General features: G+C 46.8%; 1 protein-coding gene across 3 annotated transcripts; it reads right to left on the bottom strand.

Moving 5' to 3' along the window:
• LOC114012624 (uncharacterized) lies at positions 1–27,883 on the bottom strand. Of its 3 annotated transcripts, none has more exons than XR_008746813.1 (9): positions 27,178–27,531; positions 17,889–18,119; positions 16,788–17,265; positions 15,354–16,108; positions 13,685–14,091; positions 9,499–9,653; positions 8,119–8,438; positions 3,665–3,798; positions 1–527 (listed from the first exon to the last, which is right to left on the bottom strand). XR_008746813.1 is itself a non-coding variant. In XM_055801673.1 (5 exons), exons 1-4 carry the CDS (start codon positions 27,243–27,245, stop codon positions 15,868–15,870), a joined length of 609 nt encoding a protein of 202 aa, XP_055657648.1. In that variant the 5' UTR covers positions 27,246–27,883; the 3' UTR covers positions 10,086–14,091; positions 15,354–15,867. The 3 variants fall into 3 exon arrangements, 1 of the variants encoding a protein (XP_055657648.1); XR_003555193.2 differs by having other exon boundaries at positions 27,196–27,530; XM_055801673.1 differs by lacking the exons at positions 1–527; positions 3,665–3,798; positions 8,119–8,438; positions 9,499–9,653 and having other exon boundaries at positions 10,086–14,091; positions 16,788–16,874; positions 27,196–27,883.

The following is a 27,883-nucleotide window of genomic DNA, read 5'->3' as shown; positions in this document are numbered from 1 at the left end:
GCCTGGTATGTTTCAATTTTTCCATCACCAAATCCTGACCATGTCCTGCATAACCATGTCCCGAGAACAAAACTTTGTGTAGCACAAAATGTGGTGTAGGACCAGAACTGGACCTAGTGACACCCTCAGTGCCCAGACAGCACGGCTTGCCTGGTGTGAGACATCACCCCGGCTGAGCTGAGGCGAGGAACCAAGGCTCTTCACCACAAAGGTACTGTAGGCACCAAAATTCCTGTTAAAACATATTAATTTGTAAGTACTGTTCCAGTAAGAGTTTAGGCACCTAAAGCCCCTCTCGATTTGGTTCAGACCCTGTGCGTAACACAAAAAATGACCCGCAGTGAGGAAAATGAGTGAAAAGAAAGACTCGCATATGTGGCTAGCATGAACTCACCCAGGTGTTGCAATCAGTTGCAGAGAAATCAGACGGGCAGAATGCAGAAGATGTGACCGGAGCTGTCAGTCCAGGGGCAGGGCTGGGGGGACCAAAGGGCACCAAACGGGTTGCAGAGCTCCCAAAGGGCAAGCTGGAGGAAAGAGGATTAAAAGCAATGTATTCTAAGTGGCTAGAAAAATAGATGGCAAAGGAGGACTTTGTAAGAGAGATGAATTGTTGTGGTTTAACCCCGGCTGGTAACTGAGCCCCACACAGCCGCTCGCTCACTGCCCCTCACCCAGAGCGATGGGGAGGGGAATCAGAAAGGAATGGGAAACTTGAGGGTTGAGATAAGAACAATTTAGTAATTGAAATAATATAAACCAAAAAAACACCACCACAACAACAATAGTAATAACAACAACAACAGCAGCAAAGTTGAAGCGAAAAGGAGGGAAAAAGGGAGAGGAATGAAATCCAAAGGGAAGAGATAAAGGAAAACAAGTGATGCACAACACGATCGCTCACCACCTGCTGACTGATGCCCAGCCAGCCCCCAAGCAGCGATCAGCTGGCCCCGGCCACCTCCCCAGTTTATATACCAAGCGTGGTGTCCCATGCTATGGAACATCCCTTTGGCTAGTTTGGGTCAGCTGTCCTGGCTGTGTCCCCTCCAAATTTCCTGTGCCCCGCCCCCCCCAGCCCTCTCGCTGGCAGGGCCCAGGAAACCGAAAAGTCCTTGGTTTAGTATAAACATCACCCAGCAACAACTGAAACCATCAGTGTGTTATCAGCGTTGTTCTCACCCCAAATCCAAACCACAGTAAGGCACCAGCTACTAAGAAGAAAATTAACTTCATCCCAGCTGAAACCAGGAGATTAATTTATAGATAAATTTGCAGATTTTGGAGAAGGATAAAGATTTATTTGGAAAATAATAAGACAAATAGGTAAGAAGCAAGAGACCAGGAAATGAGAGAGCAGGGGCAATGAGGAAAAGGTAGTCTGGGGTTCAGTGGTGATAATAAGAAAGATTTCATAAACTGAGTAGGGAAATCCTGGAACAAGTGGCACAAGGAGAACTAGGGGACAGCACCACGATCCTGTTATCCCTTCCATCCCAGTTTCACCTGGAAGCCCAGATGTCCTCACATAGGCTGCGTTAAATCATTCTGCTGCTGCAGAAAGATGCCAGAGAAGAGAACTAACTGTAGAAAATGAATTTACAGAACATGCCTGCGTTAATGTAAATAAATAAAAATGGCAAAGACTCCTGCAGACAACCATGGGGCATGCAGCCCCAGTTCTAGCTTCTCACCAGTACATTGTTCCGTTCTCTTTTGGGAAAGCTTCCCTTTCGTTAGGAAGAACCTACGGATGCTCCCCCATAACGGCAGAATTCAAAACACAGCCTGTGTCGATGGGTGGGTATTTGCACTGTGTGTTTTTGTCTTATATGGGGGAATAAAAGCAGCCAGCTTTCTCGTTTGCTTTTTTTCAGGATCCTGTTTCTAGTCTGATTTGATTACGGTTTGAATACGGACAAAGGGGAGAAGGGGAAGGTTTTCCTAGGATACAAACATGTAAAATGAATCCATGAGGAAGACAATACGAGTCAGGTTAATTTCTCCCAAGTAAAGGCAAGAATGCTTGTGGGAGAATTTTTCTTTGAGTTTCTAAGAACATTCTTCCAAGGATTCAGGTTTTCATTCCAGTTTATCTCCTTGCAAAGTTCTTTGAGCACCACAAAAGTCTAAAGCCATCATTAACCAAAATCAAGTGAGTACTTGAGTGTGTGCGTGTGTTTTGTGGAAGACAGGGAAGGAGGAGAAGGGTATTTTCCTTTTACAAAGAATTCTCTTAAATAAGGAGTGAGGAAATATTGAAATATAGCACACACCGGTTTTCTCTTGATGGGATGATCGGTTAGCTAAGTTATCGCATATTGCTTTTGTCCACAATCAATCAATGGAAATAACAAATGATCAGCAGTGACTGACCCCGGCCAAACTCAATTTTATTTTTTTTTTAACAAGTAGCTGTGTATAACTGCATCAAGCTAAGTTTTCCTCCCAATACTGGCACAAAAAAGTGATTAAGCTGCATGCTCAGGTTTGCAGGAAAGAAGATAAAAAGGAGGTGAAGACCAGGGTGCCATTTGAAGTTTGAAAAGAACGCTCACACCCTTCTTCTGCACCACTTCTTCAGCTCTCGCTTGGGGACCATCCATCTGCTCTTGCAAAACACCACTCTCAAAAATTACTCTTATCAATATTTGCACCAGAGGTATACAGCAGTGAGCAGAGAGTCTTGAACTTGCTTAAAAATTTCCATGGCATCTGGAAAGGAAGGATGTACTAGGTCTCAGGCTGCACCTAACACACCAGATGATTTGCACTCAAGTTAATGGAAGAAAATAAGACACTATCTTTGTATTTTATCTTGGTATCGCTCCAGCTAACACCATAGCTGTTACACACGGTGTACATTCACCCTGCTGTTTAGGTAAGCTGAATGGTTTATTACACACACGGTACACTTGCTCTGCCTCCCCCCGACCTTTAAACTCAGTCGCCGTGTCTGTGTACATAAAACTCAGCGGTAATTGTTTCTGCACTAAGTTGTCAGTTCGAGCCATTAGACATGTTGACATTTTAGTTTGGGTTTTGTTGTGGGTTTTTTTGGGTTTTTTGTTTTTTTTTTTTAATATATAAATGATCAATTTGGTAAATCATTGGTAATCCTCACTAAAAAAAAAGGAGAACTGTCTCTTAGAAAAATTCAGTTTGAACTTTTTGTTTTAGTGGGCCAGTCCTTGCATGGCTAGAGACTAATTATTTTAGGTGAAGGAATGGGAAACTTGGAGCAAGTTCGGTATGAATAAGCCCAGAAATCGACCTTTAGTTGCATTTATTGCTCAGCTGATAAAGGTACACTTAGTTTCATAGTCTACAAGTAGCTTTCAGAACAAGAAAAAAAATGTTTCTCTGAAACAGATACTACCTCAGTGGTCTTAAACTGAAAAACAAGGACAGCCATTCAGTGGAGAGCTTAAATGATTTGAACAAAAGGCATGAAACTTCTCCGATTGCTTTCCACGATCTGATACAGCCTTTGCAGGCAGAAGGGGGAAAGTAAAAAGTCCATCCTTCCAGAGAACAAGTGCGTGCGAAACAATACAGTTGGCGAGGATGCTTCGCAATACTCTGCCCATACCATAGTATGTATGAGGAAGGGTCCAAAGACCCTCAGGAAGGTAAGGAGGGGTGCTGGGGACAGGCAGGTTACCTGTCTGAGTTTCCAGCTAGCTCGGCAGTGCATCCATCTGGGCACGTACAGCTTTCCCTCTGTCATCCCAGTGAGCTGAAACCACCAGCAGGTCGGCTCAGAGCAGCCCCAGGATGATGACTGGCAGCTGGGACCTAGAACGAGACCGAACACACAGGGAAGAAGTGTTGCAGCATCCAGAGGACAAAGCCTGGCAGAATCTTCACGTGGCTTGTTTCACCTGTACAGCAAAGCTGAACTTCCTCAGGTCCCCAGGGAGCCAAGTCCGATTTGGACAATGAGATTCTGGTAGACAGGCAGGAAGTACCTCACCACCTCACCGTCAGACACACTAGCATAGACAAGTGAAGCACAGGAGCCTGCGGTAAATTCATCTTTTAAAGCAAACGATTTGAAAGGCTGTGCCTTTTGAAGCAGGGAAACAAAAGGTGTTGACTGAAACCATCTGCCTCTTAAGGTGCAGATGAGCCATTCAGATCAATCACAGCATCGCTCGGTTTTCACCACCTTTTCCAAGAAAAGAAAAAAGTTGTTATTTCCACCGTCCATCGGCTTTAAAACTGGCCCATGAACGGAAGGGCTGTACTATGTCACTTAAGCTGCTACATGTTCATCTCGATCCTCTAGCGCACCTCTCGGTAACATCATGTCACCCCGGAGACATCGCGCCCAACGGCGGCTGTGTTAGGGCTCGGTGGGTGGGCGCCAGCTTCTGCAGAGGGGCAGGACCCCAGTGGGAGCCGGGCAGCCTCGTGATTCCCCTGTGCCCTCAGCATGGGACTGAAAGGAGCCGGTATTGGGTTAAACCCCGCGGTGAAACGGCTGAATCGCGACGGCGCACTGAAGGAAATGACGGCAGAATCGCGACGGCGCACTAAAGGAAACAACGGCAGAATCACAACGGTGCACTATAGGAAACAACTAGGCTCAGGACCCATTCTGTGGGAGGTGTACAGCACCTCTGCAGCCTCCCTAAGACATGGTCAGAGGGCCTCCGATTTATATTACAGAATTTTCTACTTGTCTTTCCTTTGCTGCTTTTGCCCCAAATACGTTGTATGGGTACGGTCACACAGGAAGCCCGAAGAACAGAAACACGGCTCTGCAGCTCTTCGTTACACCCACAGACCCGCGTGGAAGGCAAACAGCAAAGCCTGAGGAGCTGAAGGGCTCAATGCCAGTGAAGCACGTTACTGCTCGTCACTGCCATCTCTTCTTGCACGGGAGGGACACCTGGCTGGTTCCACCCTCCCAAGCACCAGCACAGCACACAAACCTCCTACAAGGCCAGATGAGATGATGAGGCTTGTGGTAAAACACATCAGCCATCCTCATTTTGCTTTATCCGTTTATTCCCCCCATTGTGCTTCCTTATAAAGACATACAAAATTTAGAAGAGCGTGAGGCTTAAACATTTGCCAACTCTTGGCCCCCAAATGCCTATCGGATGGGGGGCTGCTTCTGGCAAACCACAAACTTTTTCATATTGCCAGACCAAGCAGCAGCTCGCCGAGCCTTGCTTCTCCACTTACCTGCTTTGCAATACTTCCCACCACAACCCGGCGGCAGCCTGACCCCACTGCAGCTCACAAGGCTCTCAGGCAGCGAGGAGAGCGCCGAAGGGAGCGCTACAGCGACATGAACGTGAGAAGCAGAGCTCGCGCCTCCAAGAAAAAGGCATCACCCTACGTTGCTAAGTTTCCTGCTGCTTTCCCCCTAAGAGTGTCCAGGGCTGGAAGTTGTAGGAGTGCTCCCAAGGGCAAAGAGACAGGGTGTACAGCCAATGCTCGCCCCTCGCTTCGCCCCACTGCTCCACCTGGGTCCTGCAGTACCTGCGGTACCTGCACCGCTAAGGCAGTGGGTGCTGGAAGAAGGGGCAGCACAGACAGATGGAAACATAGGATGGGTCGGGACTCAGCAGCCAAGCTCCACGCCAAAGCCTTGCTCCCTGCACCCCCTGCCATTCCCCGTGTCGCCTGCTTGGATCTTTCCAGCCTCCAGGCAAGTGCTACCATTCCCTGGGTCTCCCTATATCCCACGTCCTCACCAGGGGATGGAGGATGCAAGCCTGGAGCTGAGCCCCGAGGCTAGACCACAGCACCTGCAGGCTGAGGGAAGAGGCAAACACCCATGTCCCTGGGTGGGCTGTTCCCCATCCTGCTCCTTGCACAGGGTTCCTCATTCTGCGGTCTCCATGGCTCTGGTTCCCTACCCCATTTCACATCAACAAATGTCCGCCCAGGCGAACGGGAACCAGGGAGAGAGGCAGACACACGGATGGTGGCTGGGGAAGAGAGGGGAGCAGATTTCAGAGGGAGACAGACAGCAGGAGAGGAAGACCTGAGCGGGCACCCAGATAAAGATCCCCAAGGAGACCACCCGAGCCTAGGGGATGGCAGAGTTAACTATGAAGCTCGAGATGAAAACAACCCCACGTCCCTCAATACAGAGTGAAGAAATCTCATTTTCCTCTGAGTTTTAAGTGGCAACTACTATTTTGCATTCAAAAAGCCTCCCCCTGGGCCAGGCCTGCTCATGCTCATTCCTGCTCACCTAATGAAAAGGAAAACGCCTGGGAACCAGGTAACTCCCCATTTCCACCCACACAGGTCGGTGGCATGTGTCAGTCACATGAATTAACCGCACTCGTACTCCCTGTTTCCTACAGGTAACCAGACTGTGCCCTTTGCATCACTGACCAACACACCTACATCGCTCGCCCCAACGCAGATTTCCCTTTCTGCCTCCTCGCACGTACACACAGACGGATGGGCCACGACTGCCACAGCCACTGTAGGCAGCCAAAGGAGGAGAGCCAAAGCAACAGGGGATAACCAGGTCTGGAAACACATTCAAGAGGCTGAGCTTCTAACTGTTATGAATCGTGGCCTGTGGGACAGGAGTTATGCTATAGTGGACTTGTATAATTAATTACGTGTCTTGTACAATTGGTTTTAGTCAGGCTGCATGCTCCATCAGCTGAAGTTTGGAGTAAAGGCTGTGCTTGGCATGGGATGTAACCGGACTTAACTGAGAACACGGGAGCCATCGTTTAGCACAAATGAAGAGTAAAACTTTGCTGGCTTTAAGCTAGCAATACGTTGGCTGGGTTTTCATCCAAGTGGCATTTGTTCTCAGATAAACCAACTCAAATTCTCTCTTTAGATGAGATTTTCTAGACGAGCTAGTGCATAGGCACTGGTTTCTAGTTATCAGACGCCCGCACATAGCATTGCCAAGACTCCCCTCCGCAGCAGCACCGCGGTGTTTGCTGCAGCTCGGCCACCTCTGCGGCGGAGACACAAACTTGTCACCTGGCAGAGAAGCACACACCCCCAGTTTTCACCATGCAGCTTGGGAAAAGGGGAAAGGCAACCAGAAGCAGGGGTACTCAACAAGCATGCTACTGATGTACGGAAAGGAACTTTAATTATTGTTGGTTACTAACCACAGTATCGTATCAGGCAATCTCCCCAGTCCACCCCAGCAAGACACATGCACTGGGACTCAGCACTTCCTAAAATCAAGCTGCCTTGGCTAATAAGAATCTCTTGAACTTATTAATAACTACCTAGCTATGTCTTGCGATCTGAAATTGTGGCTAATAATATTTTCTGGGGATGACTTGCCCCTCAGCTGGGTAGTATCTGGAAAAAGGCACACCGACTGCGTGCACAGAGTGACTGCACCCAGTCAGGTGCACCAACACGGGTCTGCACAGCGAGACTTGGGACTGAGACCATGACTCCTCAGGTCTCAGCACCGTTCGTTTTGTGGTTGCAAAGAGCTGGTTTTTTACCCAACACAAAGGGATTCAGCACCATCGAAATCTACAGAGCTACTTCACCTCACCCCACCTGCTGTGTGGGCATTCAGGCTTCAGACGACAGTTCTTCAAACAGAGCTCGAGGTAACCCGTGAAGTCACTACTCACACATTTCTGGCTGTAGTCACAAGGGCTGCACTTATTTTCTCTCACGTAACCTGTTCTAAACCAATGCACGCCTCAGTTAAAGAGAGGGGATAGTTGACTTTCAGTGCTCGCTATGAAACTTGCCTACTTTCTAGTGTTTCTGGGTTATGGGAAGGATGGTGGAGCAGGGGTGGCTTCTGCTAGGTTTTTTTAATTCCTCTTTTACATTGTTAATAGCCAGAAGTCTACTACCTAAACTTTACATCAGGGATTTAGCCTCATGTTGCTGCATTTTCCCAAATCCTGTGGAGGCCCAGAAGCTCTGAGAAATGCCATTTCAATTGCATTTAATAAAAACCACGAATTAAATAACTTGCAGCTCCCTTCATCCATGCCTTAGACATCAACAGTTGTGGTTTTCCGGAAGAAAACAGTAGGTTCAGTAGACCCTCCATTTTCTCAGGAAAATCACATTTAAATGGCTAACTACAGTGGCAACCTCTGTCGTGGTAAGAAAGCCAGACACAAAACTTCACCTTACATGGTTTGTGGTTATAGTGTCACCACCAGCTCCCCAGCTGGGGACCTCACAGGTGCACGAGATGGTCGGCTGCCTTGCTCGGGGGGTGCAACCCCCTGCGATGTACCAGCCTCCTCTTCTCTGCAGGCTGGGAACAGGCGTTACTAGAGCAGCAACAGTGGATCATAAGCAAGTGATGGGGTGTGAGAAGCCTGCTTTGATTTTGGTCACCGACTTGTGATGGAGCAAAGGTTGAGTGGGAACAGCTCTCAATACCCATGCAAGCTCTCATCCTCCAGTGTGTAGTTTCTTCTCTTTGTTGGAGCTTCAGAGCTCGAAACCTGCAAAAGAGAAAGGAAAGACAAACCAGAGACAAATGAGAAGTGTGAAAGTACTCTGGCTGACCTCAAATCGCAGGAGCAGGTGCCAGGAAGCAAGCTCAGTGAACAAAACAAGAGCAAAACATCTCCCTGGGACCCTGGAGAACCTCAAGTCTCCTTGCAGCACTCCTCCAGGGGTGTAGCCCTTGCTGAAGGGCAGGTTTCCACCAAGATGTGGAAGCTGACAAATGCTCAGAGAGAGATTTTAACTGGGTCAGGTGGACATGCAATGCTTCAGTTTCTCATCTTCTAAAGGTTTGCAGCACTTGCCTGTTGGCAAGAGGATACCTGACATCAGAATTAGCACTGCCGCATCTGCCACCAGCACCAAAAGCCCTGGGAACATTCTTCCCTACTCAAAAAGAGAAGAAATTTAAGTCATCTCCGAAGTAGCTTTTGCAGCATATTTCTCCACATTTTTAAAAAATGCACCTGTTCCACATCTAGGAAATGTGAGTGCTGATCGCTTGGAAATCAGACAATTTCTGGCTGTCAGTTCCAATAATGAAACGGAACTGCCTTCCTGAAAGGCATAGGCACACATTTTTGGCTAAATACGATGCATCTGCTCTTGGTAAAGCCACACAGGGCTACGCGTAAGATCACAGCAGATCTCTGTTGGATGGGGCACTTTGGCCACCCCTTTGTCCTGCCTGCACTTTAACTAGAGCCAGCTTTGAAGGCACACGGGCTTGCTCAGGGCCGGGTGCTTTCAACACTCCCCGTTTCCTATTTGTACATGTGAAAGAGACGGCGTTACAATTGCAGAGTAAAAGGCAAGAGAAAGGAGGCTGATCCAGGAGAAGACCACAATACCAAAGCCATCCTAAACAGGCTTTTCTCTGACTTGTGTCTTAAGACCTGTAGTGATGGTCTTGGCCACTCAAGACCATATTCCAGCATCTTATAACCTCTACCAATAGAGGCTTTTCCTAATATTGAGCCTGAAAATCCCTTCACAGACCTAAATCCGTTACTTCTTATTCTATTTAAAGTAGGTGTGGAGAACATTCACTCTTACCCTCTTAACGGGTTTGACTTTATGTATTTGAAGACATCACTTCTCCCAGTAGACTTAACGACTCCAAGTCTTTCAGCCTTTCCTCAGACCAGCAGTCTTGCTGCTGTTCTCCCTGCTCTCTCCAGCTGGTTGACACCTTTCTTGAAGCACAATGCCTAAAAAAAAAAAAAAATCAGACTTGCTACCTTCTCAGATCGTATTTCTCTGAATCAGCAAATACAGTTCTCAAATAATTCCTTGGTTGCTTTACAGGACAGAATAAAATCAAACGGTGCCCTGTGCTGGATAAAAGAGTGTGAATTCATAGATCTGGAACCCCCATTCTCGTTGCAGAAAACAGAGAGGTATTACATAATAGCACCCTAATATCACCAAAACAATCTTAGGGGCATCACGTCAAGGGAAGTATGGGTTGTGAAAACTCTTTATACAGCTAAAAATTGATTTTTGTATTACAAGCATGTATTTTGCCAGGAGTTGTGACAATCCTCAGCCTGAACACACCTGCCAACACCTACTGCAAAGACTGTTGAAAAAGGAGCTAGGAACACATAACTTCTTCCTTCCTTCCCCTGAAGAGATGGCACGGTATCCTTTTACCTTAGGAACCAGAGGTGTGCATCCTGATCAGGCCAAACATAGAACCGAGCTCTTTCGGTGGTGGGTTTGCACGTAAATAGCTCAGCTCATTGCTCTGTGGTTGGGGACTGCAAGAATTCCTTGCACACCCATCCTGACCAAAGGCGATCGAGACACATGCTCTGGCATCTCACTTACATGGGATAGGGTCTGAAGACAGACCAGAAAGAGAAGTTAGCTTAGATCTTTCACAAACTTAGCTAAAATCTGTCAAAGCTCTCTGGCCATCATGCTCCTAGATGTATCGGGGAGCGCGGGGAGCACCCTCACCACAGAGGCAGAGTTAGGAGAGGGTCCCACATGCTGGGGAGGCTGCACTGCCTGGCTGGACGCTGCAGCAGCCACAGCCACCGTGACCGCTTGGCAGGCAAGAAGGAGGTGGCTCTTCTCCCCGTGGTCCAAAACAACCACCATCAGCAAAAAGAGCACCTCTCTGCAAAGAACGGGGAAGGAGCATGGCACCTAATCCATCCACACCACCTGCTGCTGGGACCACAGCCAAGAAGCCCCAGTTCTGGCCACAATAACGCGCGTCCTCTCTGTGTCCTAGAGGGTGCATCCATCACCTGTGGCTTGAACAGTGGGGTAGCAGACCCCGCTCAAGAGCTGACATTCTACCCCTGTCCCCAGGGGGGTGCCTGATGACCAGGGTTGGGGCTGTCCATGGGGCATGTCCATCTCCTGGCTGCCCTGCTCCTGGATGGGGGCTGGGACAGGTCCAGGCTGCCAGATCCTGCCCTGCTGCCCCCAGCACAGGCAGGGAAATCACCTGCCCATCCCACCCCACTTCTAATAGATATGCTCTGATTTCTCCAGGGCGGGGATGGGAAAGGATATAAACAAAAAAGGCAAAGCAATCTCCTGTTTTTACTTTATCTCATTACCACAAAGGGTGAAGTGGAAAGTACCAGACTTTTAACACACACTGTTGTCTTTCCTTTTCTGCACCACTGGAAATTTTGGATGAATGTGTCAAAGCACCCTACTTCCTCTGGGAGGTGGTTTTCCTAAACACCCTGATAATCTGAACCTGCTTGCAAAAACACCACCCTGGATGTTACCCCGGTTAGGATTACTTTCACGCAGGGCCGCTGCTTGTGTAAAAAGCTGAACACAACTCGAAGTCTTTCCAGGGAAAAAATAATACGCTTGAAATCTATTCAACATACCGAAAGTGTACACAGAGAACAACTTTGATAGTCCCCATGAGTGGGTACAGAGGAGGGATGGAACTGTCGGAGCAGCCCATGCACCTGCATTTGCAAGTCACGTTTCTTCTTATTATAAACATTGGCCTCTGAGTTCACCATCCTAATCTAATAGTTATTTCCAAATAGTGAAGTGAGGGTAAAGTCTCACAGAAAGAGTGGATGCCACTGCGGGAACACAGGTCAAATATCAAGGAAGGCCCCGGGGGTGGGGGGTTGCCCTCACCAGGGAACTTTTTCCCAGTGTTTGCCAGTGTTTCACCCATTTGCTGCTATCAGGGAATGGCTGGTAGCAATGCTGGGAGCACACCTGTGGCCCGGCTGCCCACATCAGGGCATTCAAGCCTGGAGGATGCTGCTTCACCCAGTCCAGTAAGGACCAAAGGACCAAAAAGCCTGTACTATCTGTGATATCCCCATCCTTCACTTCAGCGCTGGCAAAATCCCTTAGTTATCCAGCAAGCACCCAAGGTAAAACTTTGAAGCTCTTGCCAGTCTAGACAAGGTCAGAACGAGTGACCAAGACCTCTGGCCGTCTTCTGAAGAGAAGGAAGATGAAAGGGCAGCGAGGAGCGGATGGAAGGATGCAGAAGCACCGCAGTCGCCTGGCTGTGCAGTGGCAGAACGCTCACTGCCTCTCACTGGGAGCATCCTCCCTCACTTCTGATCCTGCCGTAAGATGCTGGGCAGAAGACTACAGTTTTGGTAGACCACTAGATGGCAGGGAACGGCAGGGATTGAGCATCAGCATCCTCCTCCCCTGCGAGCAGGACCCCTTTTTTCGTACCCCCTAGCCCCCAAGTGCAAGCCAAGCCTGCAGACCAGCCCTCCTAAATTCAATGAGTGCATCAAAGCACAGGCACAACCCCTCTACACTCAACAAACCTCATTTTTTCCCCTCCCCTTCTTCTTTTTGAGTGATATTTTGGGGGTTCTTTGGTTTTGCTTTGTCTTCTTACAGTGCTGAAAGAAGACATGGCACCTGCTTCGACATGCCACTGAACTGTGGCACGGTGATGGTGCATGAACAGAGCTTGTTCTTTTTAGGGAACATCAGGTGCTTTTCTGCAATTCTTTGGAAGGAAAAAGTGGTTTCCGTTGATTAAGATCAAAATAAAACCCTTGCACCTTAAATTATATGCTTAATTGCTCACCCGTTTGCTCCTTCTCCTGAAGTGTTATGTGTCCAGAGGGAAAATCCCACAAAACTGTTGAAATTCCATGGCCACACAGGTTTACTCTGAGCAGTTTTCAGCACTACCAGCTGGGCTACAATTTTCATTTGCACTTTTGGCCAGGACAACTCTCAATTTGCTTAACGAAAAAACACCAAACCCATCTCACAATATTTATTCAGTTTCAAGTCTTTTCTCTAAGTCTGTGCTTTTTATTACTCTGACGTCAGTGAAAGACTATATAATCCAAAAAGTTATATTCCAAACAGAAATAAAGCAAAATTCTTCTTAACGGTATCTCTGCTACCTCCTGTCTCTCTTGACCCTGAGGAATGTCCCAGAGGGACAGAAGTTGCCCCCTGTCCCACCCTGCCTTGAGCCCCGGCTGTGCCTGGCCACATGAAGCCAAGGCAGGGAGCTGAGGGTCTTTGCTTTGGGTGGCTCCGCGATTGCCACAGGTCCCAATCCCCCTCCTCAACCTGCTGACAGGCTGCCTCATCTGCAAGGCTTGCTTCTACTTGGCTGTCCCAAATTACCTGCTAAAATAATTGACTTCTTTCTGTTTTCTTAAAATAACGTGGTTCTTTTGAATTCCATTTCTCTGCATTTTCTACTCCCATCCAGCTTTGTCTCTGACAGATGCAGTATTTCAAAACATGCTTATCTTTCTTTGGAGTTTTTTCTCCTCCCGGAAGTAACTAATTCAAATGTTAAATAAAACCTAATTTGCCACACGAGATATAATCACCCATCCCAAAACTGACCTTGTCATCCCCCTGGGCCACGACTCCGGTGTGGGATTCATCCCACCCACTGCAGAGAGCTACAGTGGAACGCTGAATCTGAGCCATCTACCACCAACTCCCTTAAGACTCGTGGGAGAAAAATTAATCATCTCTCACAATTTGCGCACATTACTGTTAAGTGGCCACTGGATGAATCACCATAAACAGGCTGACTGACTGCTTCGTTGTGAGGAAAGCCTTCCCACCCCCAGGGTAGGGACCCAGTGGCTTCGGTATGGGCTTCACCAAGGAGAATGCGACTTATTTTGGTCTGCTGTCATACACTTAGTTTCCATCATCCTCAAGCCTTCTTTCCAACTGCAGCAAAGTACATCTGCCTGGATTAATTAAGGCAGGTCTAAGAATGAGATCTGCTCACCTGATGTGTATGCTGGATCTAAGTTTGATCCACTCACTGGGTTGTGATCCAGGACTGAATATCCTCGATCCATGTTAACTTGTGGGCGTCCTGCTACCAACACTGGATAAAAACTGAGCAGCTACTATGAGCCGTGGCAGAAAGCGCCTCTCTCAGCCCCTCAGACACGAAGGAGTGGAAACCACTGAAGGTCCAGGGTTGTTCCCAGGAGCTTGGAGCAGTGAGCATGTTACAGATGACAGGAGGCAGGTGCCAGTGGGAGGGCTGGAGCGCATCCTCAGCAATGCAGAGCAGGCTTGGAGTGGGCTCGCCTTCTTCCCCACTAGCATCAAGTTAGCGGCAAATGGAAGTCAGAGATGGGATGGCCTTCTGGCCAGCCCATAGGTTTCCTCTGATCCCTGTAGCATCTGAAGCGAGATTACAGGGGTTTAGGTAAAAGAGGGAGAAGTAGGGTGGGTCTGACATTATAGCTTTCATATCAGACAAGGCGAGTGCAGACATCAGTTTGCACACAGTGGTTGGTGGCGATAGAATCCCAGTTTTCTGCCGCACAGAAAAACCATCTGATTGCAGCTTGTCCCAACCATGTTCTGGGATAAGCATCTCCTGAGGGCTCTTGGCAGGTGAGTGAGAAGGAAGGAAATCAATAAGAAGTAAAAAGAGTGTTTTGATGGTTTCATGCCTGCCTAAGCAGAGAGCATTTGAGGGGAGCCGATGTACCACGCAAGTGGTTGCAGCTGCAGTTAACCTCCTTCCATCATGGAAAAGGCCAACTCCTCTGCAGTATGTGGGGGCAGGGGTGTCGCATTCCTGGCATGACCTACTGTTAGAGCTGCTCTGTTAAAATAATTCACACATAAACCACTAGAAACACTCATCAAACACCTCTTGGAAAACCAAAGACTAAATCCCAAACTACTGCCTCCTTCCTTACCCAAGGACAAGGCTCCTGGAAAAGCCGTCATGCCCTTTGTGATCAAAGCATGACGTCCATGAAGCCAGGAGAACGTCAGGTCAGCCATTCAGCATAACCCCTCTCTGTCATGAATTCCAGAAATGGAGGAGGAGGAGGAGGAGGGGGAGGAAGAAAGGAAGGGGATTTACTCAAGGTCCAGCCAGCAGATCAGTGCCAGCAGGGGAAGTGCGTCCCAGGCTGTGGGTGACAGTGCACTCGGATGGGTGGCAGAGCTGGCAAGGACCGCCACGTGGCAATTTCCACCCTGCATTTGCTATTCTGAGCCCTGTAAAATGCCTTGCTCAAAGGACTGTCCCAGCGAGGCACAAAGTACAGCTTGCCCTAGCCAGAAAACACACTTATTGTCCTTAACTATCACTTATCTCCCAAAGAGTAGAAAACAAACATAACCTATTACAGGGCCCCAGAGAACCGTAATTCACCCAAATACGGGGGAGGGAGACTGTTCAACTCAGTCTTGAAAATTTTAACAAGATGTCTACAATTAATCTCCCTAGCATTCTCAGGGTTCTTTTTCCAGAAATAAACGTCCTTCTGCTAGCTACTGTTTTTCCAAAAGAAGGGCTATATTGCCAGCATGTGTACCTTTGAGTACTAGTTGCACAGGATTAGATTATCTTTACGTTTCAACCATTCTTGCTTTGCTTTAACACTGAAGTGCCAGATACATGCCCTAGTAGATTAGTCTGCTACTTCAGTGAAGAGTCTTGCTTTAAAAATCACGTATTTTCACAGGCAGCGCTTTGAAGCAGCTCCTACTTTTGAAGTACACAGAACGTAAATTCCTACCAGTATTCCCACCGTCGCTTCAACACCGCTACTACAGAAACACTTCCATTATAGGAACCATTGGATGTCATGGAGCAAATCGCATGATCTGAGAGGATACTGTGACCTTTGAGTATTTTTCTTTCTTATAAAATAAGAAATAAAATTTCTTCAGTCATCAGTGAGGGCAGCTGAGATGTCCGCATCCCCAAGGAAAAAGGGTAGTAGATAGTCAGAAAAAAAATCATGTAGAGGTAACTTTTGTGGTTCAGCCAAGCTAAAAGGTCTCGTTCCCCATCCATACACACAAGATTTGGGTTCCAGTAGCTGAGGCTTGCTGACTGTTAGAAAACACAAGTTCTCTGCGGCCACCTTGGGCAGTGCCCCTGGGGCTAACAACAATTACAGCTCACAGGAAAACTCAAGACCTCTCATTAGATTATCTGATCCAGCACACAGCTCTGGTGCAAGGGCTGATTTCCTCCAAACTCATCCAGGGGTCACGGAACCCACAGGAGCGTTGGCAGCACCCAGCGGGAAGCGTCAGGGCAGAGCGCAGGTGCTGGGAGTGATGGGCCCCTGGCACATCTTCCAAAGAAAACAGGTCTGAATGACGGAGTTCTGGCTTTCCTCTTACAGATGGTGACTGCACTCTGGCCCTCCCCGGGCTGGAAAGATTACTATAAGAAGAAATAAACATCATTGGTTTCTTCTAAGACAGTCCTGAGCTTGTAAAGTATTTTTTTTGGAATAATGAGCAGGCAAAGTACAGCTTTTCAGCTGCCAAATAGAGATTTTAATGTATTTCCTTTTCAAAAAAATATTTTTCTCTGCCACCTCATCTTTGTTTTCCCTGAATTTATTGCAAATTTAATTTTGATCGCAGTAGGAAGGTTATAGGTGTAGCGGATGAAGGACCGTATTCAGGGTGTGTTGTACACGGAGCAATACCCTATAATTTTCACAGACACGTAGGTGTCTGTGTCACCGCATAATTGCTTTGCTTTGTCTAAACCACAGGCCCAGCATCTGCCAACAGCCACAGAAAGAGGAGAGGGTGCAGAAGGGCAACTGGTCCCAGTGAGGCAGGCAGGGGTCAAACTGGGCACAGCCACACGCCACCCCAAATTAAACACCGAGGGGGTTGGGCTGACAGTGTGCCACACCGGCTCCAGCTGCTTTGGGATGGGAAAGAAAAAAAGTTTGCAAAATGTCCAGGAGTTTCAGGTGTATGAAAACCGCATTTTTGTCTAAAGAAACACAAAAGGTATTTGGCAGCTCTATCCAGAAAATCGTGCCCTCTAGGGTACCCCAGAGAAGGGGGATGTTTACACCGCTGCTTAGGTCCGTGGCACGTACCTGTAACATTTAATGCAGTCATCATAAATGCTCCCTTGACTTTCCCACAGGATAGCTTTACAGAGTTTTGTCTCCTCATAAGTTCTCCTAAAACGTCAACAGAAGTCTTCTGAAAAAAAGTATTTTCTGATGAAAAACACAATTTTTTTTTCCAGACAGGTTGCTTTGATTTAACAAATCACAAAGAAATGATTTCTACAGGAATGTAAGCTTTCATTTCCTCTCTATCAGAATAGATGGTTTATTATTTAATTTCCAAATGCTCTTTTAGCTCCTGTGCAGCTTTCTTCTGTAGCTACTGGAAATCAGCTGGCCTCTTACCGTATCAACCGTGATTTTAGATGTGGTTGCCTCAGTGAAGAAGCAACCGAGACCTTGGAAGGATAGGTCAAAGGGCTTTTATGGTAGGCAAACAAACCTTCTGCCATCTTTACGTTTGCATCATGGTAACATCGTTGTCCCCTGATGGCTCCAATTTCTTAAAGAAAAAGAAGACAAAGGTAGGAAGCCCTTCCAGCCTGGCTGCAGTCACTGGTTTCCTGAGCCCCCAGCCTCCCACCCTCCGCCAGGCGCACGGCCCACTGCCAGGCACCCCCCGCCTCCCAGGGGCTCTGCACACCCATGCCATCCTCTTCCTCGGGAGGGAGGAGGAGGGGGGGACAGGGAGCTTTGGGCCTCTGGAGCACTGACACAGAGCGCTCAGGGCAGTGAAAAATCGCTGAAACCCCCATCCTGAGCAACCAGAACAGCTGAGCGCTGTCTGTTCTGTGTCCCCGCAGGAGGGAGAGCCCCATGGGGGAAACAGGCCGAGACTGTGCTCATTCACACACCCAGGGAGGCCAATTCAAGATTACGTACATAAGCTTTTCATTCTCTCCGTTCATAACTTCCATTTACAGAAGGCTGTAACGCTGTTTTTCCTATTATTCATCCTGTTCTCTGGGCAAGACACTTTTAGGATCTCCTTCCTGCCTTTCGGTGTCGAGGGCAGACGGCGCTGCCTCTGGCCAGGCCTTTATCTTTTCCAGTCCTCATGCAATTAGTTTCAGACACCCAGCACAGAGGAGGAATTCACACACCCTTTTCCCGTGCATCACTTACCGCCCGTTCATCAGCTGGATCCTTTGTTGCCCATTCCAGTTAGTCTCACCAACAAGGTAACCGAAACCATGGTTCATCTGTTTAGGATAAACACCGTCTTTCCCGTTGACCTCTGTGAATTTCTTTGTGACAGCAGCCCGAGGGCAGTGGGCTTCCCAAAACCATATTTTGGGTCTTGCTGAGGATTTTGTGGCATGCCAGGCAAATTCCGCTCCAATCAAATAGAGGAAACTAAATAGGACACAGCCAAAAGTAAAAGAGTTAGTTGCCGCCTAGCATCTGGACATTCCAAGCACAGCTTTCAGAAAGTCCCCCTTTCCCAGGTAATCTAACTACTTACACAGTTTTAAGAATACAAGAGGGTTTTGCCTTTAAAACACAGACTGGTTTAAATAGGGCATAGAAGAGAGGATCTCCTTGCCGATTTCACTCAACTTCAGATTAAGCCCGCCAGGAAATGCCGCCCATACAACACATTTATAGTCTTAAAATGACACCAGCTGATAAACTAGAGCTAGGGAGAACTAGGAGGAGTTTTGCCAAGTATGTTAAAATAAATAGAAATGAGCGGTTTATCTGAGCTTTACTAATCCATCAAAGAAAAGGACATAAAGCCTTTTCCAGAACAGTTTAGAGAGTGCTGATACATAATTTTCATTTAGTTTTAGTGAGGCTTGTCTATCTTCATGAAAGAGCATTGCAGCTCAGTTCTCACATACTTTGTTGGTCACCTTTACTAGGGACATGATGTCTACAGGACTGGATGGCCTCTTACCATGTCAGTGTCGCAGGTTTCTCATGGGGCAGCCCAAGTATGCATTCCCATAAAAAAAACCCAACACGTTCTTTGTGGCCCTGTAAGACTGAACATATCGCCAATCTCATCTGAGCCTCACACGAATAATATTTTAATACCATTAACACCTCAAGTGAGCATATTTCTAGCTAACAGGCAAGAAAATTCTTCTCCTGGGTTAGGACTAAGGAATAGGCCTGTCTTATACCATCACATCTAAGATGAAGCTTTTGGTCCACCTCAGTAGACATACATGCATTTTTTTCCATGCAAGATTCTTAAAAAATTCTGGTTTGCCAACAGATTGTGTAATGGCTGTAAAAGTTCTGTGCTGCCTGGGACCTCTAACTTAAGTGTATGTTTGAATTTAGATCAATTTTACACAGAAGCCAAGACTATATACGAATCCCGTAACTTAAAATGAGTTAACTTTTTTGCATTGTTCCCTCCCATGCATTAGATTAATTTCCTGATTTTCAGTTTCAGCAGTAAGCCTGTAATACAGTAAACAAACTCCACGCAAGTAATTTTGCACAAATAACAAATGGATGGGAGACAGAATCAAGATGAGACATTCAACCTGTTTGGCCTTTATGGTACATTTGAACTTCAGCCTCTAAGTGGAAGACCTTCTACTAAAACATATGCTGCAAGCAGATCCAGGTTGCATATTATTTATTTGCTTAGGAGAGATTAAATCTCCTGTAGGTGTTACTCCAAGAGCGCAGCTAACAGTGAAAGTCTTCTAAAATTATTTATCTCGGGCAAATTCGTTAATACAGTCGTATAGGATCAGCTTAGTACCTTTGAAGCCCAGTCCAAACCACACCGCACACCTATTCAGCAGCGCTACAGTATTACCCCAACCAGTGCCTGTCACCCAGCTTCACGTGAGCTGAACAAGAGATCCAGGGAACGTAAAACCACGAAGTGGAATATAGGCAGCTGCTTCGCATGCCAGGAACGGAGGGGTTTACTTGATAGTGGAAAAATTTATTCCACATCAGAAGCCCCAGAAATCTCACCGAACGATAAAAAAAAAGGTGGTTTAATACCCTGTAACTGCAAGCTCTAATAAAATGGGCTATCAAGAAGGCTAAATCACGAATCCTCACTGCCAGCCTGTATCCTGTGAGCCAAGACATCAACTGGTGACACATGCAGTGCACACAACCTGCCCCGCTGCCTCCGCAGGTTGGCTTACAGGGTAAGAGAAAACTTTTCCACAAGAGAAGAAATTAGCCTCTGCTTCTGTCTCTATGCTGTGGTTGGTCAGGAAGGGATGGTAATTAATCTGGAGTTAGTCTGGGGACCCTGGCGTTCTCTTGCCAGCCTGCTGCACACTAAAGATACCGGGGTTTACATTCTCGCTAGCAGATCTCTCCCCAGTTAATATTCCACTTTACGAGGTTTCAGGCAGAACCTATAGAGTACAAGGCACTCCAAACACGGACCAGTCCCCCTACTTACTAATCACTATTCCTGGAAACCAAAGGCTGCTGGTTTGCCAGCTACGTAAAAAGAAATAACTTTATATTTTTTCTAAATAAATGTTTGATGACAATGCACAGTAACAAATAAACAGTTACCGCTTTTAGCTACGAGGCTGTGCTTGTCTCTAACTTTGGGAAAACTAAAGAGTCATGGGTCACTCCTCCTCGGACCTAGTGAAACTCAGACTTTCCCTGGAGTTTCCTGTAACCCATCAATTTGACAGTCCTTCCTGGAATATCAGTTTAACAATATCAGCCTGATTTTTATGGAGGCTGTCATTTCCACTGGAAGAGAATTAAACACAAATGATCAAATTAGATGTTGAGTTCCTTTGGGGATATGGAAGTGGAATAACTTTCCTTATAGAAAAAATGGAACAGAATAGCTCAGTTGGAAAGGACGTACAACAATCATCTAGTCCCACTGCCTGACAGCTTCAGGGCTGACCAAAAGTTAAAGCACACTATTAAAAGCATTGCCCAAATGCCTCTGAAACCCTGACAGGCTTGGGGCATCAACCACCCCTCTTGGAAGCCTGTTCCAGTGTTTGGCCACCCTCTTGGTACAGAAATGCTTCCTAGTGTCCAGTCTAAACCTCCCACAGAGCAGTTTTGAACCATTCCCACTCATCTTATCACTGGATACCAGGGAGAAGAGATCAGAACCTCCCTCCACTTCCCCTCCCCAGGGAGCCACAGAAAGCAAGGAAGTCACTCCTCTGCCTTCTTATCTCCAAACCAGACAAACTGAAATTCCTTAGCTACCCCTCACAGGACATGCCTTCCAGCCCTTCCACCAGCTTTGCTGCCCTCCTCCAGACGTCTTCAAGTATCCTTCTTACATTGCAGGGCCCAGAACTGCACACAGTACTCAAGGTGAGGTCCCACCAACGCGAAATACAGCGGGATAATCACCTCTTTTGATGGGCTGGCTACGCTGTGTTTGATGCACCCCAGGGTGGGCTTTGCCCTCTGGGCTGCCAGGGCTCACTGCTGCCACCCGTACTGAGCCTGCTGCCACCCAGCACCCCAGATCCCTTCCTGCAGGGCTGCTCTCCAGCCACTCCTCTCCCAGTTTATACCTGTGCCCAGCGTTACTCCATCACAGGTGCAGAATCTGGCATTTGGACTTGTTAAATTTCATCCCATTAATCATTGCCCAATGCTCCGATCTATCTAGATCCCTCTGTGAGGCCTCTTGTCCCTCGAGAGAGTCAACAGCACCTCCAAGTTTGGTATCATCAACAAACTTGCTAATGGTGCATTCAACTCCTGTATTTAGATCATTGATAAATACATGAAACCGAGCTGGCCCTAGAACTGAACCCTGAGGAACACCACTGGTCACCAGCCAGCTGTAGCCCCATTCACTACAACCCTTTGAGCCCTGCTGTTCAGCCAGATCTCAGACAGCTCACCTAGAGATGACCATGTACCTGCTCATCTCACAGTTGGATAGCTTGTCCAGAGGATGCTGTGAGGGACAGGATCGAAAGCCTTACTAAATTCAGAAAAATTACATCCGCACCTTCCCCTCATCCACTAGGCGTGTGCTCTAATCACAGAAGGATATTAAATTAGTTCAACAGGACTTTCCCTTTGGGAACCCGCATTGACCATGCCCGATGGTTGCACTGTTCTTTAAATGTCTTTCAGTAGTACCCAGTATGGTCTTCTCCATAATTTTTCCAGGTACTGAGGTTAGACCAACAGGTCTGTAATTGCCTGGGTCTTCCCTCATGCCCTTCTTGTAATTTGCAATAACCCTGGCTAGCTTCCAGTCAGCAGGGACCTCCCCACAGCACCAACACCTTTGGTAGATGATTGAGAGGGATCCTGCCATAACATCTACCAGCTGCTGCAGTACTCTGGGATGGATCCCACCAGGCTTCACGGACTTACGAACATTCAGCTGTTGCAATGGGTCCCTTACAATTGCAGTGTCCACTGAAATGGACAAGTCAAATTTCCACAACATGGAAAGCCACTGTACCTGCAGTCATGGTACTCTGACTCAGAGGACAGGGCAACCCAAGGTCTCTTGTTATTATTAGAGACTGAGGCAAAGCAAGCGTTGAATAGCTCCACTTTTTCTTCATCTCTATTTTTCAGGTGACCACCCTCAACAAGTAGCAGTTCAGTGCTTTCCTTAGACCTCCTCATTTTATTAATGTACTTGAAAAAGCCTTTCTTGTTGTCTGACAACACTGACCAGTTTCAACTCTAGTTCAGCTTTTGCCTTCCATGCCTTCTCCCTGCATACATGAACCACAGCGATTAGATTCTTCCAGAGTGTGTACAATTTCCTTTTCCTTGGGAGGAATTCCCTGTTCAGCCAAGCTGGCCTCCTGCCCCGCTTGCTTGGTTTATGGCACAGCGGAATTGCCTCCCCTTGAGCTTCTCAAAGGTGGTTCTTAAAAACTGACCAGCACTCATGGACCCCAAGCCCTCAAGAGCGGATTGCCAGGGTACTCTGCTAAATAGCTCCCTCAATAGCTTCAAATTTGCTCTCCTGGAGTCCGGGATAGCAACTCTGCTGTCCTTTTTCCCCATTACGCAGACAGTTTTAAACACAACCATTTTGTGGTCGCTGCGGCCAAGACAGCTACTTACCAGCACGTCTCCCATGAGACTTTCTCTATTCACAAATAACAAATCTAGGAGGGCATCTTTCCCAGCTGGCTCACTGGGTACAAGGAGTTATCATTAGCAAACTACTGGAATTTCCCAGACTTGCTTGTCACAGCAGTATGGCGTTCCCAGCTGATGTCTGGGAACTTGAAATCTCCCATAAGGACAAGGATTACCAATCCAGATACTTCTCCTGATAGCACTGATGAGTTACTCTGCAGGCAATCATCCAGCAGACACCACTACAACATCTGCTTCGTTTTCCACCCCCCTAATCCTCACCCAGCAGCTCTCAAACACATCATCCCTAACTGTGAGGACTGTACAGTTAGGGGTGTCCTGCCCTGCCTGTCCCTCCCGAGCAGCCTGCAGCCCCCCATCCCTGCACTCCAACCGTGGGATGCATCCTGCCACATCCCACTAACACCGATGACTGGGGACAGACCAGCGTTTCCAGACCCTGCTCATTTCTCATATTGCATGCGTTGGTGTACAAGCATTTCACATGAATAAAATAAGTATTTTGGTAAGCAGGAGCACAAAAGCTAAGGACTGCCATTTTAATCAACTATTGCAAAAAAGAACCTCCTATAGGCTGGCAGGGCAGGATGCGACTCACAACGTGACCTTGAATGATATGATGGCAGCGTTTCATTTAAATGCATAAACCCCCTCTTATTTTATACCAACAAGTAAAGGCGAGCAGTGTGCTTACTTCAGCCAGCTCTCATCAAAAACGTGCCAGGAGGGTACCACTGAGGCAGATGACCATTTAGCCTTGACTGGCAACCGAGGGTTGTCATGACCCAGTCACCATCTACCTGCCCCTTCCTTTTTGCATCTCTCCCTCCCTTGTGGGTCCTAACGTGCTGACAAACTTACTCTTTGAAAGACTTTCCAAAAGTCTAAGAATAACTCAGCCTGCCTCTGGGCAGGAGCTTCCTATGGGGATAGGGAAGGGACTGATGCTTATCAGATTCATATCCCCTGGAAAGAGGAGTCTGCTGTTGGTTTTTAATAAGACACTGTTCAGCAGCATCCCAGGACACAGATAAAATGGCACAAGTTACAGAATACACACTGCATCACTGCTACTGCAGGACTTCAACGTACCTGCGTTTACACAAGCAAAAGCAGAATGTGATACTATACTAGATCTCTGAAAATATTTCCATTATTTTTCTGAAAATGAATTGTTTTTCTATAATTAATTATTTCCCAGAATGAACCTCAACAAGTCCTGGCACAAAATGTTTCCTTTTTATCTTCACAGCTTTTCAGTAGTTCTCAGGTAAAAAAGGGAAAATGACAAAACATACATATAACCAAAAAACCGCACTGGAATAAATAACAAGGAAAGCTACAGTTTATGGTATTTACACAGAGCCTCTCAGATCTGGAAGTGGAATACTTTAAGATACTAACAGTGGAAAAAACAAGCAGTGCCATGAGGTATTTTTTCTGCTGGGGAGTGTATCACTCAGATAAAAGTCATATGTGAAATGCCAGGTTTGTTCAGCCTGCATTAGTTTCCTTTCTAATTATCTTTTCATCATGTTTACAATAACTCGTTCTGAAAAAAAATGGGACTTTGTCGCACTTTTGGGCCTTTTATTTGTAAAAACATTTTTGACCCACTGTTTTTTTAATAAATCTTCATCTAAAGGATGAGCTGATAACTTAACAAAATTGATGGCAGATACTGGACTAACCACATCCTTGCAGCATGTTTGTCCATGGCTGAAGATAAATGGCACGAGGCCTTCCTTTGACCTGTGTTTCTACACCCTTCTTCAGCCCAAAGCAAACCTTTCTATTCACCGCCACGTCGGTATGAAATTTGCCCATAAGAAGCTACAGGCTTCCCAGCAGTACTGGGATCCACTGGGCGCCAAAATGTACATCGCTCCGTTGTTCCCAGTGCACTATGTATAACCCTTGGGCATGACAGCTTACAAAGGCAAGGGCAAGAGAACAGCCAAAAGGCCAAACAAAATATGAGATGGGAAAACAAATATAAAAAAAACAAAACAAAAAAGGAGCATGTGGGTAGTGGAAAAGCTGACACAAGAACAGAAGAGACACAAGATGGGGAAGATAGAGAAAGCATGTCTGTGGAGCCGCACCATTAAAGTCACCGTACATCTTGCTATCCTACCTGTACCAGCAACTCACCATGGCTCCCACTCCCCTTCCCCTCCCTATCACTTCTTTCGAGCTAAAGTGCACAGCTGCACATTCTGTTCCTCCCTAATGATTTCCAGACACATCCCCTGGATTCAAGCAGCAAAGGCTACAAAATAAGACAGTAATGAGCCGCCGACCCATCCCCACACGTACACACCTTGCCCTCCCTTCCACAGCGCTCTGCTTGTAGGAAATGAGTGGCAGCCACCAGAAACCATTAGAAAAAAACAAAGGATGGGACTTCACCATTTTGAAAGCAAGACTAAAAGGGTTCAGCCCTCACCATCCAGCTCTGGACTGGGTCATTATATCAGGAGCAGTGCTCACAGGCAGCGAGGCAAACGGGTCTCGCCTTTTCCTGTGCAACTGCTTGGGAAGGGAAAAAGACATGCTGAGAAGAAAGTACTCCCAACTTTCTCAGGATGTGGGAAAGCTGACGGGCTCTGGAACCTTATTCTCTGGAGATTACGAAGCAGAAAGAAAACACACACTTAAAGAAAACACTGACAAATTTTAATTCCTACCCCCATGGGACAAAACAATTTTTCTTCCAAGTTATGGCAGAGAAGTGTCATTCCTAGTACTTTTCCTTTTCTGCACTACACTGCTTCAACCATATGTAGTACAAATAAGATGAGAAAGAAGAGCTAAACCTCCAGATTAATACCCAAAGATTTTTTCCAGCTTAAACCCACTGGGTTTACACACCTGGGTTATGTCACATCTCTCTCTTTTATAGGGAGACTGACAGTACTTTTCATATTGCATCTTCTACATCCACATCTCTTCCTCCCAGAAGAATCTGTGAACTGAAGATCTCCCTGCTGCCTGTGACAAAAGATTAAAATCTCTGATATGTAGCAAAAGCAGGCACTTTCCTTCTGGAAGACAAGGTATCCTGGACAACCTGGACTTGCTGCACACACAGAGAGCTGCTGTGTGGCACAGGGATAGTTGTACTCCAGTAGCTGCTTGTTGGGGGTCCTTTAAGACGGTCCCAGGCCATGCAGACGTGCCTTCCTCTGGCTTTTTAAAGAAATGAAATTCCTGATGTGCCTTTTAGGGGTTTGGGCCTTCCTTTTTGTTTTTTGGGTTTTTTTGGGTTTTTTTTGTTGGGTTTTTTTCCCCCCCCAACTTGAGCAGCATCTCTCTTTAGAAAGGGAGCAATTGCTTCAAGTGAGCACTTGAGAAGAGGAAGCCCTCTTTTTCTTAGAAGTAACTACAACTGTTCTAGAAAAGAAAGCTCCAGCCTGGAAATTATTACAGAGAAGGACCAAGCAAATTGCCCAGGACCTGCATCCCCTAAAAAAAGCGCCATGAGGAGCTGAGAGCACACAAGGGGCTGCTAGAAGGTAGCGTGCAAAATCTGACGTGAGGCAGAAAAGCATGAAGTTGTCCGAAATCAAACCTGGAAGCAAGGATCCATCTACAAGGACAGCACAAGGTGGGAACAAGATGTACACATACCCTTTATTTCTGTCTGTCCACCTCAGTCTTCTCTTTCTAGAATGTGAAGGCTCCTCATGTAGATACTAACCAAAACCTACCTTTTTTAATTTAAATGCCACGCTGGTTTTCAGTGGAAGACCTTGCCTAGAGAAAAGGGCTACTCAGAGTAACGACAAAGCTGGAGTCATCTCAGGATCATGTCACAGAAGTCAGCAAATTGCACAGAAACTTAAGGACTAGTTGTACATGCATATGTATGTTCACCTTAAAACAGAGGATCAAATAGGACTACATGTGTCCCAAGAAGGAAGCTGGAGCCCTCTTCAAGGTTTTCTGCAAGAATGAAAAGTGACATTTGTATTTCCACGTTATTTCTATTTGACCCTATTATGTAGAGCTAGGTCATATCTAGGACTAAAGCCATATCAACAGAGATCATCTTGGAAACACGAGAATTCGTGTGGGTCTAGTTTGGTGGCTTCTTTTTCTAGCACAGAAGCCAGCCAGCAAACCCACCAGTATTAGGTATCAGCGGTTCTGGCAACAGGCGAGCTCCTACAGGCAGCAGCAATCTGGAGAAGCCTCGCGTCAAGTTTCTGCACACTTGCTCTTCAGAGAGAGCAGCTGTCCTCGGACCTGCACTCCCCTCAAAATCCTCTCCATCACATAAAGAAGCGGCCTCCTTCGGTTCCTCTTCACAGTTAAACTCTTCCCTATAATCCTCCGTAATTACTGTAATTGCGTCTGCTACCTGCCATAGTTCCTCTTCTGCCCCACCGCCCAGTGTTGACGGCACCCCATATCACAGAGGGCAGGACCAGAATCGCTCCTCCGCCCGGGGGGGTTGGCTCCACCACCCTCTGTCTCTCAGGGCTCTGAAGACAAAGGCACAGAGTACTGCGGAGGTTGTTCTCAGCTCTTCCTTTAAGACAGTTCCTCTTCAGCCAAGGTGAGAGAAACCAAGGCAACTCCATTTTCAAATAGTTACTGGTTTGGAAATGTCACTGAGAAAAGAGATTCACAAAAAAAAAGCCAATCTCTACCTGAAGTCTCAGCGCAGCTTACTCAGCTTGTCGTCCACCCTAATCACTGCTCTGTCCCCTCTACCGCAGTCTCTTACCTTCAACCAGAGAAGCAAATCAGAGTTGGAAGATGCAGAATTTGACATGAAGTAGTGTTGCTCATGAGCTACCTATTCCTTTACATAAAATATTTTCATAGTAATTTATAAAGGTAAAATAAACCATTATGGAACACTTTAACTTAAAGACTTAGTAAACCTTGAAATACTTCCCTCACAAAATATTTATTTATTGCCCTGAAGGTACCTTCTACCATTTCAGTGAGTAAGGCAAAAACCCCAAGTGTTTATATTTACCCTATTTTTGGAAGGAAGACATCTGGCAGCAAAGACAGCAAAGTAATGTTTTCTTTTTTGA

The sequence above is a fragment of the Falco peregrinus genome, chromosome 4, assembly GCF_023634155.1.
Source record: "Falco peregrinus isolate bFalPer1 chromosome 4, bFalPer1.pri, whole genome shotgun sequence".
Classification (NCBI taxonomy): domain Eukaryota; kingdom Metazoa; phylum Chordata; class Aves; order Falconiformes; family Falconidae; genus Falco; species Falco peregrinus.
This window is presented reverse-complemented; position numbering and strand designations above follow the sequence as displayed.